The sequence below is a fragment of the Kwoniella shivajii genome, chromosome 7 (assembly GCF_035658355.1).
Source record: "Kwoniella shivajii chromosome 7, complete sequence".
Classification (NCBI taxonomy): Eukaryota; Fungi; Basidiomycota; class Tremellomycetes; order Tremellales; family Cryptococcaceae; genus Kwoniella; species Kwoniella shivajii.
The window spans coordinates 883,408-895,999 of record NC_085914.1 but is presented as its reverse complement, the minus strand read 5'-3'; the positions used below and the strand labels follow the sequence as shown (position 1 = coordinate 895,999).

Sequence of the window (12,592 nt, the reverse complement as noted above, 5' to 3'; positions counted from 1 at the left end):
CATGTGATAGAGGGAACGAATGATAGACACAAAAACAGAATTACAAAGAAAACATCAATTGGTCAAACCTTTCCTGGTTTCAACAGCTAGACAATCGCACTATCAACATTGTCAGCCCATGCACCGTTCAAGGAGTGAATGCCTGTACGCACGTCATCATCGCCGACCCTGATCAGCAAGATTGAATCCTAAACCTGTCACACCATTTTGACTGCCTCTCCTAGTTTCACCTTGTTGGTTCGTTCTCGAAGGTCCACCTCTGATAGTCTCATTTGCCCATTGGTTATTGGTGGTAGTAGCCGTCTGAGGGGAGTGTTGGTTGTTATCATTTCTCAGACCTAGTAGAGCGCCGACGTTTTGAAATCTGCGCCATGTTTCAGCTGCTCTAGGTGAAGGATTTCTCTCTCTTCCATTTCGGGGATTAGGATGTTCTGTTTGAACCATTCTTCTACCGTCAAATATCACTTCTTCCATCAGCTGTCTGGCGGCATCCCCTTCGATCAGATTGGCGTGCGCATGAGGCTGTGGTTGGGTGGGAGCAAGTGTTCGAAGCTGTGCTTGATGTCGTGCGTTCCCACCACCGTGGGGGTCCGTAAATCCAAGATCAGCGGTAGCTTCTCCCCGTCCTTGACGAGGCGACTCGTCTGCCGGTGTATCATTCCGCGTTCCACGTATTATACCAGCGGCCCTTGCTGCTGCGATAGCTCGATTGACCACTTCGGGCGATAATCCCATCTGCATACTAAGTTGGTATTCGTCTTCATCGTCTGGTCCTGTTTCTGTAGGTATTGCTCGAGCATCGGAGGGGAATCCACCGGTTCCTTCAGCCGCGGCCGAACCTGGTTCTTGATCGGTTCTGGAACTACACCTGTGCTGGGTGTCAGCGACATGATTGAACCGTACCACTGCGAAAGATAGCACTTACCAGAATCTGTGACCTTCTTGCCATGCCCTGCTCTGACATTCTTTACTGCAATATTTCGCTTTTCTACATCTTCTACATTTGGCAAATTCTCTTGGGAAGTTCTCCCACTTTCCGCATGACATATTTGCACACTGTCTGATTCCACCTCTAGCTTCATCCTTTCGACAGGCATTACGCATTATCACTCCTGCCCAGTATTGGATTTCCTGAGGTACCTTGAAAAACAGTGGATCGGAAGGAGAAGGTCGGAAGGTGAATCTCTCGACGAGTGAGAAGATATCGGGAGTTTGTGAGTAAGCTGGTCTTGTAGGTAGGGGATTCACTAGATTATCCAGACCTATTTCGAATGTTGCGTGCATTGGTCGTCGGGGATGATGGAAAGCTGTTCGAACATGGGGATACTTCGATAGATAAGCGAGAAGTTGAAGAGCGAGAAGGATACTATCATCGGAATATCGATTGCCGTCTGGATTGAGTAATGAGCTGATTCCAACATAACTGCCTAGATCGTGGAATCCTCTTGGTGCACTATTCGCGATGATTATAGCTGCTTGATCGGGTGTATTGGCAGGAGCTGTTTCACCTGGTGCTTGACGAGGTGTGGGGGCCTCCCCTGGGGTGACTCGAGGCGTTTGAACAGCGCCAGGCTGACCTGGTGGTGCCCCAGCTTCCATATCTAGTCTGGCTTGTTCAGCAGCGATCTCCTCCGGATCGGGCTCATCTAATTCCTGTCGGTGATTCGTTTCCACGATTTCTACTGCAGTTGCAGACTCTTCCGGTGCTACAGTGCCATTGTTGTCCATTTGGGCATTGGCAGCAGCTTGTGCGATACCTGCTACTATAGTTGCTGTTGGGAGGTCGATATCTTCTCCACCATCCGATGTTCCACTTCCAGCTGTGTGATCTCTCCTTCTTTCCCTTTCTCTGTCATTTCGAGGCGCCAAATTTCCCGGTCGAGCGACTATAGTACCTCTCCTTCCGGTCCTGCGCGAATCTTCTACTCCCTCATGCGCGTGACGCGTCGGAGTACCTATAGGGCTGGATTGCGTACTGGTTGGGTCTTGAGCAAGTTGAGGAGCTCGAGAAGATAAGTTTAGAGGAGCGGGACGTAGACCTTGAGCTGCGGCGGCGATGTTGCTCTCCGATGTATTTCGAGGGATTGTATTAGGTTCATCGGCTGATAAAGACGCGTCTGCGCTAGATATTTGACTTTGCGTTTCACGAACGATAGGTCGAGGGGGAATAGTCATTGGTAGAAGACTTGTTGATGCTCGAGGTGTAGTAGAAGGTGGAGCTATTTCTTCTTCTCTTCCATCTACGTCTATGCTAGCATCGTCCGCATCAACTGAAGCATCATCGGTTTCTCCACCTTCTGCATCAGCCATATCGACGTCCGTGTCTCCCTGAAGGGATTCTTGAGGTGTGGAAGCTTGTGGAGGTTGATCCGTCCATGCTGATATGTTTAGATTAAAACCAAGTGCGGCAGCAGCTTGATTTGTGAAATTAGCTAAACCAGAAGTTCCAGTATTAGCAGTATTTGCCGGATGACCTTCTATACTTGATTGTGGTTGAGTATTATGTGATCTGCTATGATGACGATGTGGTCTTTCACCTCTCTCTGCTCTTTCTGCCCTTTCTCTTTTCTTTATATTCTCTGTTCCAGGGACAGGTAATCCAGCGGCGGCAGCATCTACGGCAGCTTGACTTCCTAAATGACCGGAGAAAATGGAAACGCCATGATCTTTCAACCAGCTTTCTAATATTTGGGCTACCAGGTCCAATGCACCAGACTGAACCACTCTCGTTCTAATCTCTTCACTCCCTCTCACACCGATATTCACCACACATTGAAATGCTAGACTGTGTCGTAATGAGTTCGCTCTGTCGACAGTGATCACCCGGGCTGTTGATGGGCCGTTCAAGCCCCACAGATCTTGTTGGAGAGATGTTTCTTTGGGCAGACACGAGTCACGCAGTATGTCTAGAAGTCGCTCGAGACCACCATCGACGGTGAGGATTTCCCGGATACGAGGAGAAGTGGAAGTTAGATACGTCAAGGAGGTCAGACTGTTAAGTAAGGCAAGGGGACTGTTTGTGTCGAGTGCTGTAATATAACATTGATAAGTCAGAGTGCAACACTGGTCACAACACAGAATCGTGCAATGGAAGCTCACCTCTTCTGTCATATATCAAATGAGTGATGTTGGTGACTGCTCTGTTTTGAGGGGGGAAGGTGTAATTTGACTCTCGCATAGTGGAGTAAAGCTAGATGGAATTGAGTGCTTGACAACCTTCAACCTTCTGAGTAAGGTGTATCAGTGTTAAGAAAGCCTTGAAAATCCCACGTAGCTCGGAGATGAGTGCGCACTCACGGCTCTTACACTAGGCAGACTCGATTATCACATACACAAGAAGGAGGATAGTTCAGAAGCTGGTTCAGCTTTGTTGTTGGAGGTGAGATGTAACTGGTCGTCGTGAGCTGGTCGGTTTTCGTTTCCTGTACTGGAAGTGAGGTTTTCGATCTCGTTTTCGCTAGCAGTCTTGAAGTATGCTCTATGAAGGGTACGTTGGAACGGCCAGAGATTGATGTTATGGGCTAGCTTGTTTAAAGTATATGTATGTATATATGAGTGGGAGGCGGGGGTGGGATTTGGAATTGAATGACAGGTGAGACAAGGTCATTGTTGTTTAGCCGATTACGTACTAAATACAATAATGATGATCGCCCATCCCACTATTGAACAGTGTGGCACACGACTTGGCACGAACAGTGACTTCAGTGACTTTTGGCCATACTATATGCGATAGATACACGCTAAATCCCTATATTTATGCATATATCGCATGTGCATGTAATAGTCTGTGAGGAAGACTGAAGCTCTTTGCTACAGGTCCATTTGCCCCCTCCCCTTCCTTCGCTTTTCCCTTCCCCCTCTCGGTCGCACCCATAAAAGGGAGAAGGGGGGCGATGGAACTCGGAATCTAGCAAATCGCTCAACACTTCTCTCCATTCATTCAGCATGAGGTGACAGCGCAGTAAATCTGGTTGTTGAGCGTTCTTGGCCTACCGAGGTAACTAGATTATGTCGCTTGTTTACATGAACACACAATCCGTTAGAAATGATCGTTTGATCTCAACTTCTTTGTCCTAAAGATCTCCTTTGAGCCGGCAGTATAACAAGCGAAAGATTAGGCTAAGGGGCTCAAAGTGGGGTATCAAGGAAGAGTTGGATTACGAGTCGAAAGGGAGTTAGAGGGTATAAGGGAGGCTGTACAGCTTAGTGAGAATACTGCATGTATGTATGTATACATATATAAACGCAGCCAGAAGATGAATTAATTGTTTCTTCTTCAATGATACTTTTCTTCGTTTTTGGCTTATTAAGATTGACTTTCAACACCATGAACATGAACATGGGTAAGTCCATTACGATTTCGTTGCTAAAGAGCTTATTGCAGGATTTCATGAGCTGACGTGATGGTCACTGTGCCAGTGGTCAACAATATGGTCACGCCTTACAGACCACCTGTATATCTTCCTACTCCAATCATGAATCAACCTATCATTTTTCCAGAACCAGTGGCCCCAACGGGATGGTTACAAGGATATCCTTCCAGACCTGCTTATCCTACTTATCCAGTGTATCCATCATATTCTCCGGAACCAATGATTCCCATCTATCAGATGCAGCGTGAGTAAGATGTCCCAATGTGAACACTCACCGCGATCAGTACCCGTATCGAATCTGAAATCTTCTCATGTAGCAGCTCCGACAACAATAGTTAGAGAACGCTACTTACCAGCTCCCCACATCCGTTGTCATTCGTCACCAAGATACCACAACGATATCTCTACACCTTCGACTATCATAAACAAAATTACCAATTCAACCCCGATCCTAAATACTTCACCACCCCCACCACCAATGAGGCATATTCAGGTAAATCAACGTAATACCTACAGATTCCCTCGCCCATTGTCCATACATACGGTCCCCATGCAACCTATCATCAAGCCTGCGATGAAGACCATGACCACCATCAACAGAACTACGAGGAGATCGACTCATAGACTCAATGGTCGTCATTAGCGAAGAGAGTACTTTCAGGCAACAATACAACATGCGAGTGTGATATAGCAGATTGGTATCAGATAAACACTCGATGTACTACTGTATGTTTATGTTGTAAAATCGTCATGGTTGCATCATGCAAGTATCGACAGTACAGATCTAAGTACATGGAATTGCATTTTTGCTGCCACTTATTCGTTGATCCCTCATACGTTTTCTATACATTTTTGTTTCCCTACGACCACAATTTGATCAGACCGTCCCAAGAAGCAGTAACAAGTTTAGACTAAAGGAAGAACATCAGCTTCGTGAGAGAACGTTACATGAGGTTGACACTAAACTCACATGCTCATTCGGTAACCAAACATGATCAATGACGACTTCCTTGTGTGCCCTTAATCGCTTGGCGATCTTACCGTTCTTCCAATCCCAGAACACAACATCACCATTTCCAGTACCAGAGGAGATGTATTTACCATCCGGTGAAAAACCGATTGCGCAAGCGTAACCTGCAACAGTATGACCAGCGAAACGTTTCTTCTTGTTTTGTCGGAATGATCCGTCGGCCGAATATACCAATATTTGATTGTCCATAGATTGACAAGCAAAGTATTTGTCTGAAAACATATCAGCTTGATCACCACTGCTTAGCAGAACGAAACTTACTGGTTGGATGTAGCGTTACCGCTGGCATAGAATGCATATACGGTTCAGCGATATATTTGATGACGACTGGAATATCATAATCCCATCCACGGATAGACTTGTCATCGGAGGTAGTGACGAATCGACGATTCTCATCCACGAAAGTAATAGTATTTACAGGTCCCAAATGTTGGTCGTACGTCTGCACAATCTCTCTTTGTCGCAAGTCATACTATTGAGAATGTCAGCCGAGTCGTTCTTGACCAAAATTTCACCAGCTCACCTGGATGATCTTCTTATCCTGCATACCAGCCAAGAAAACGTGTTGTTTGTCGTAGTCCGGGTTAAACTTCACTACGTTCGGTACTTTACCATTTGAGAAGGCTTGGATACATTTACCAGTTTCTGTGTCCCACAACTTGATATGCCTGTCGTATGATGCTGAGAGGAATTGAGAACCGCTGTTGTTGAAGGCAACATCTTTGACAGCTTGAGAATGACCCAGGAAAGTACGTAAACAATTCCCTTCGTGATATACATCCCAAAGCTTCACTTTAGTGTCCATACTTCCACTCAATAATAGATGACCACTTTTAGGAAACAACCGTATTGCAGAAACAGCTTTGTTGTGACCGGTCTAAGCACGAAAACTCAGAATCAGTATCGTTTTAGCCGAGCGTAACAGTTGTAGCTTACCCATGTATGTATACATCTTTCCGGCAAGTAAGCATTTGGAGGAGCTGCTCCGGCTGAGGGATTGAGCTTGACGTCCGTATCTGTGGGGATATGCATATACGTTCTTCCAGCGTAATCGTGCAATTCCTTGCCTGCAATCATCGTCAGCTCTGTACACCTAGGATAGGTTTGATAAACATACCATGGAAGATACTCTTTTCGTCTCTTGCAACCTTCATCTTTTCCTTTGCGACTTGTTGAGCTTCTTCACGTCTTCTCTTTTCTTCTCTCCACTCTTCCGCTTCTTCCTCAATGACTGGATCCACATCTTTATCCCCAGCCCAATCTGCCCAAGGTCCTACATATGCTCCTTCCCCATCTACCACACCAGCATCTCCCTTTCCTCCTCTCTTTCTCTTTGTCTCCTTTTTCTCTGATTTAGATGGTCTGATCGTCTCAATCGATTGATAGCCATTTTGATGTGCGTTGTTTAGGGATCCAACGATAGGTCGAGCTTCTCCTGACTGTATGGAGGGGTTGAGAGCGTAACCATGAACATCGAATGTACGTTGAGCCATCATGAATGAATGATTATCCATCGACTGCTCCTCCACATGACCTATGACAGGGAATGAGTAGGAGTTAAGGAAAATTAAAAAGCTGCAGAGAATTTACCTGATAATGTATTCATCCCTTTATTTTTACGCTGATTAAAGGGATCCGCAGGACCGGCAACGGGTCTCATCATGTCTTCATATGTTAGATTCACGTTGACCACTTTATCCGTTGGTCTGGTGATGATAGCTGAGCTCGCACTATTGGGATCCTATAGAGGAAGTTTAGCTATACCCAACCTGATGAAAGGCTAAAATCAAGCTCACCTCTTTCAGCACCTCTGGAGCTGCTTGGACTGCTGCTTTGGCACCGTTCTTTGAGACGGATCCAGAAGGTCCATTATTTGCTGTTGACAGACCGAAAGCATCTTTTCTTGCCTCCTCTTCAAGCTTCTCATCATCCTCTTCTTCATCTACTTCGGGTTGAGCGAAACTTCCGCCAGGAGCAGGAACCGAGGATGGTCCAGCCGTAATAGATGTCTCATCATCATCTGAGGATCCGTAGCCAGACAACAGGTGGGACATGATGGCGGCAGATGATATGTAAGATAGGAAGCTGACTAAATTCGAAAAGAAAGAGTATATACAGAAACAAAACGAAAGCAAGAGTTCAGGTATAAGAGCGAGAAGGTGAGAGCCTGATAATAGCTTGCCATCATCTGGTTGCGTCAGCCTGATATCTCTCTCAAGTGGAGGTTTGTCTTTTTCCGCGCTGTTGATTTTAAATTCCTGGCAAAAGCCATTGTTATCGCTACTTGAAATACAAAGTAATCTGTGAGACTGTATAGCACAACTCGTCAGCGAGAACGATGACCATGGAACCCCCAATCACACGGCTGAGAGCTGTAGCTGATGAAGCTGGACCGAGTGTTTCAGGAGGAACAAGGGACATACGTCGAGCATATCTTTCACCGGACTTACTTCGAACACACAAACTCGTTGCTGGAGATTGGGTCTTACTGAAATCAGACAGTGGAATTATAGCAGTCCAATCTTGGCCTAGAGTGGGATTAGACGATGATGGTAAGATTCACAGTCTTTCGTGTCACTTGTCGATGGCAAGCTTACTTGGCTATAGCTATCGTACTTTCCTCTATCCAGCTTATCAACTTGTCCAGCACTCAAGTCGATCTTTTGCGCTTCAAACCAGACGTTCACTGCCATGGTAAAGCGCAAAGAGTTCAGCTTAAGGAGTCAACAGAAGGGTCTGCTAGATCCAAATCGAAATCGCCAATAGCTGAAGAGACTTCGAGAGAGAAGGAATGGTTAAAGGCGTCGTTGAAAGAGATTACAAGTGAGTCTCGATATCCCGGCAGATTTTGGAGGAAACGGAGCTGATGTATTCGACAGCATCTATGAATTTCCTTCGGGTCGGTATGAGGATAAGGATTGGAGATTTGGAGAGGGCTTCTCGTCAATTCGAAATACTTTTGATTGATCCGGCAACGAAAGAACCCTTCAAGAAGGGATTGATAGCAATTGAAGATGAGCTGGACAAACTGAAAATCAGTTCGAAAGATGGCGATAAAGTGATGTACGAGGCTTCCTGGAAGACTGAAATCGTTGTTGGAGATGAGGACGAGGGTAATCGAAAACCTCAGCCTGCCGGAGAAAGTGGGAAGTCTTTGGTAAACGGGGGGATAACTAAACAATCTTCAAATACGCCGGACGGTCCTATGCCTTCATACATCAACTTGTTCACACCCTCACAACCTCCGACGGCTGCCTACGCTCTAATAGGTGGTCTGCAACCTCAAATAGAACAAATCAAATCGCTTCTTGATCTACCACTTCTTCATCCCGCCCTTTACACCTCGTTCGGCCTTACTCCCCCCAGGGGTATACTTCTACACGGACCTCCTGGCACAGGTAAGACAGCTCTTGCCAGAGCAGTAGCTGCTTCCGCCCAATGCTCATGTATCGTTGTCAATGGTCCTGAACTATCTTCGGCCTATCACGGAGAAACGGAAGAACGTCTTCGAGGGGTCTTTACGGAAGCCAAGAAGAGGAGTCCGTGTATCGTTGTTTTGGATGAAGTTGACGCCTTATGTCCTAGAAGAGATGGGGGAGAAGGAGGCGAAGTGGAAAGAAGAGTAGTTGCGACCCTTTTGACTTTGATGGATGGTATGAGTCAAGAGGACGTAGGAGAAGAAAGAATCTTCGTTGTCGCCGCCACGAACAGACCGAATAGTATAGATCCAGCTTTAAGAAGACCAGGTAGATTCGATAGAGAGATCGAAATTGGTATTCCTGACGCAAATGGACGACGTCAAATTATCGAAATAATGCTTTCGAAAATGCCTCATTCCCTCACAGAACACGATATATCCTCTTTATCAGCTCGTACACATGGTTACGTTGGAGCGGACTTGTCATCGCTAATCCGAGAATCTGCTTCTGCCGCTATACAAAGGTGGCATGTATCGAATCCATCAACAGACAGTAAACCGACCTTGACCAACTTCGATGTTCTCACAATCCTCCCTACCGTTCGACCGTCAGCCATGAGAGAGGTATTTGTCGAAACTCCCACAGTCAAATGGTCAGATATAGGTGGACAACAAGAAGTCAAGCAAAAACTTCGAGAGTGCGTCGAGTGGCCGCTCACTCACCGAGATACATTCACTCGTCTAGGTGTGGAAGCACCAAGAGGTGTACTCCTGTATGGTCCACCAGGTTGTAGTAAGACCATGACAGCTAAGGCTTTGGCCACCGAGAGCGGGCTCAACTTTATCGCCGTCAAAGGCCCCGAGGTGAGCTCTCTGGATGCTCTCGAAACATATCAGCTGATCATACATTTCGTAGCTACTCAACAAATATGTAGGTGAATCCGAAAGAGCCGTCAGGGAAATTTTCAGAAAAGCAAGAGCAGCGTCTCCTTCAATCGTCTTCTTCGTATGTCAATATGTATTGTCACTGCAGAGATCCGCTGACAGAATTTCCAGGACGAGATTGACGCTCTTGGTTCAGCACGTTCAGATGATCATACTCACTCCGGTGTCCTCACTTCCTTGCTCAATGAGATGGACGGAATAGAGGAACTGTCAGGTGTCACGGTAGTGGCGGCTACTAATCGACCAGATATTCTTGTAAGTCATATCGTACACACTAGTAAATCGGAAATCCTGATCGCTGAAATCTTGCTGTGGTTCAGGACTCCGCTCTTATGAGACCAGGTCGACTTGACAGGATCCTCTACGTTGGCGCTCCGGACCTCGCAACGAGGAAAGACATTTTCAACATCAGATTAGCTTCAATGGCTATCGAACCGGGAGTCGACGCCGATGAGCTTGCACATATCGTACGTTGCTACCGATCACATTCACCTAGACCTTTATGGAGCTGCTCGCTGATACCGAAGTATTCAATGTGCAGACTGAAGGCTGTTCAGGTGCAGAAGTAGCCTCTATATGCCAAGATGCAGCTTTAGCAGCTATGAACGAAGATCTGAATGCTCCATATGTAGGTCCCGCATCGAACTCGTGAAACGCAAAACGTGTGTAACGCTAATCACAACTCGCAGGTCAAACATTCACATCTCGTACATTCCGCGAAAACAGTTAGAAGACGAATCACTCAAGATATGATTGATTTCTTTCAGGAGTGGAAAGATCAATCAGGCGTAAGGAGTGCTTGATCTGATTGTGCATGATCTGTCCCCTCTTAGAATGCATGTTGGTCCGGATCTCATCGTTAACAGTCACACTGTATGACTTATAGCAGAACAATCGAATGGAGATCTTGTTATTATATTCATGAGGAAAATCACTTATAGTATGTATATATATAAATTCCAGCACCGAGAAAGAACCAGCCACCCTTCATCCATCCTTCCCATTGCATCTCGTTCAGGTCTATTGAGCCATACCAGACCTCTCTTCGTTCCAGCTTCTGATACTGGTCAACAGTTTGACGATCTGTCCAGAGTCTCCGTTTCTTACATCATTAATGCTGACTCCAGCAGTATCTATACCCGCATCAATGAGTATGTCCATCATAGAAAATAACCCTTCTAATCCCGGTTGACCAGAAGCATCGGGGGCGAAAGCTTGAGGAGGTACAGGCGGAGAAGGTTCGATACTTGATAGATGCTTGACGAGTAGGAAGACAACCTCTCCTGAAGCGAACGATTTTGGTATAGATGATGCTCTTGGATAAGCTTGAGGAAGTAAAGAGTTGACCCATTTGACGAGCTCGGGATTATTGTTTCCTTCATCTGATTGATAAACTGAGTTGACCTGTTGTTAAAATTAATTATGATAACATGTGAGAAGATGAAGGGGAACCTACAGCTGGTCGAGGCTGCCCGTTATAGTTGCTAGACGGACGTCGAGTATCTCGGCTTGGTCTTCCGGGAGAAGGAGTGCCAAGCTGTTGGCTTGCTCTTCGTCGTTCACCAGAAGTGGTATCGAGACTCATCTACGACTGTCAGTCGAAGCTTTTACTTTAACAACTCACCAAAATATTAGCGTCATGCGCTGTAAGTTGATTAGGATTTTCTCTCCTTGTCGCTCGCTGAGTTGCCTCTCGAGTGGCTGGACTGGGTGGTCGAGGTGCCATTGCTTGAGCTTCGGCCAAAGGGATAGTAGGAATATTGCAAGAAGAAGTTACAGGAACAGAGTAATCACGGGCGATGGTAGCCTTCATCAAAGCTTTCATCCATTCTCGAATGACTGTCTGTTCGGGAGAAGAGAAATAATGGGCTTTATCGTTGGGTCCTCCGGTAAGTCGGAATCCGTATGATCCAGGATTTGTATTTTCATCGACAATGACTCGTTGACCTTGCAGCTCGATATGTCCTTTGACTCTATCTTCCGCATCGCTCTTCATGTAGTACAGATGGGACCCTTTGAGAACGAAGAATCTCTGCTTCCAACTACCATATCTGTCGCCCTTTTTCTTCAAATAGCCCGAATGATCAGGAGTACCAATCTGTTTAAGGGCGGCAGCGTTTCCAGCGCCGGTACCAGAGATTCGTCTATTCCCCTCGGGAGTCGCAGGTTGCATCTGGTGAACTCGGTTGGAGGCTGGGAAACCGAGACGAGAGGAAGTCCGATGTTGTTCTGAACTGGGAGAGACGGAACTAGGGGGAGCGGGTTTACGTGGTCGACCGAAGAAGCTCAATCGTTCCTTGTTGTCGGTGCTAGGCTTACCCCGCTTGTGGCCCATGGATCCAGTTGACTCTCGCTTGGTTACAGCGGAGCTCGGAGTGACCGGACTAGCGGGCAGACTGCTGGCAGCTGTTGAACTAGCCTGGTTGGTAGTAGATGGAGTTTGAGCAAGATTCTCCTTGATAGCTTCCATGGGTGGATGCATCCCTACACCGGAACTGCTGGTTTTTCTTGAATGCGTCCAGACGCCGTGGGGGATATCGTCGTTGGTCGAAGCAGAAGCAGGAGGAGTCGTGAGAGGAGGAGTCGTGGAAGGGAAAGGTTGACCAAAGGCGGAAGGAGGTGCACTCATACCGCGCATAGAAGCATTTCCTGGCATGCTGACAGGCAGACCGGACGGAGAGAGCTGTTGAGAGTTTGCGGACACCATCGACAACGGTCGTCGTAATTCGGAGATGGCAGCGGCAATTCGCATACGTTTGCCGAATTGGGGTATGTCAAGCTCCTTTAACAGATTTGCATCAAGCTCAAGGAGAAGATCGCCGGTGA

General features: G+C 46.6%; 5 protein-coding genes across 5 annotated transcripts; 2 read left to right on the top strand and 3 right to left on the bottom strand.

Moving 5' to 3' along the window:
- Positions 1–156: 156 nt before the first annotated feature.
- On the bottom strand, positions 157–3,178 carry IL334_005457 (uncharacterized protein; the record flags this gene model as incomplete). Its single annotated transcript, XM_062937170.1, has 3 exons — positions 157–868; positions 926–3,029; positions 3,100–3,178. 3 exons carry the CDS (start codon positions 3,176–3,178, stop codon positions 157–159), a joined length of 2,895 nt encoding a protein of 964 aa, XP_062793221.1.
- Positions 3,179–4,430: 1,252 nt separating this feature from the next.
- IL334_005456 (uncharacterized protein) lies at positions 4,431–5,016 on the top strand (the record flags this gene model as incomplete). Its single annotated transcript, XM_062937169.1, has 2 exons — positions 4,431–4,617; positions 4,691–5,016. The coding sequence occupies 2 exons, from the start codon at positions 4,431–4,433 to the stop codon at positions 5,014–5,016; spliced, it is 513 nt and encodes a 170-aa protein (XP_062793220.1).
- Positions 5,017–5,233: 217 nt separating this feature from the next.
- On the bottom strand, positions 5,234–7,457 carry IL334_005455 (uncharacterized protein; the record flags this gene model as incomplete). The annotated part of the gene is made up of 8 exons (XM_062937168.1): positions 5,234–5,284; positions 5,344–5,615; positions 5,665–5,875; positions 5,927–6,280; positions 6,340–6,470; positions 6,521–6,937; positions 6,994–7,144; positions 7,200–7,457. The coding sequence occupies 8 exons, from the start codon at positions 7,455–7,457 to the stop codon at positions 5,234–5,236; spliced, it is 1,845 nt and encodes a 614-aa protein (XP_062793219.1).
- Positions 7,458–7,747: 290 nt separating this feature from the next.
- On the top strand, positions 7,748–10,569 carry IL334_005454 (uncharacterized protein; the record flags this gene model as incomplete). Its single annotated transcript, XM_062937167.1, has 9 exons — positions 7,748–7,955; positions 8,011–8,226; positions 8,283–8,801; positions 9,249–9,685; positions 9,738–9,827; positions 9,878–10,021; positions 10,087–10,233; positions 10,308–10,394; positions 10,456–10,569. 9 exons carry the CDS (start codon positions 7,748–7,750, stop codon positions 10,567–10,569), a joined length of 1,962 nt encoding a protein of 653 aa, XP_062793218.1.
- Positions 10,570–10,786: 217 nt separating this feature from the next.
- IL334_005453 (uncharacterized protein) lies at positions 10,787–12,518 on the bottom strand (the record flags this gene model as incomplete). Its single annotated transcript, XM_062937166.1, has 3 exons — positions 10,787–11,170; positions 11,223–11,303; positions 11,391–12,518. The coding sequence occupies 3 exons, from the start codon at positions 12,516–12,518 to the stop codon at positions 10,787–10,789; spliced, it is 1,593 nt and encodes a 530-aa protein (XP_062793217.1).
- Positions 12,519–12,592: the final 74 nt, after the last annotated feature.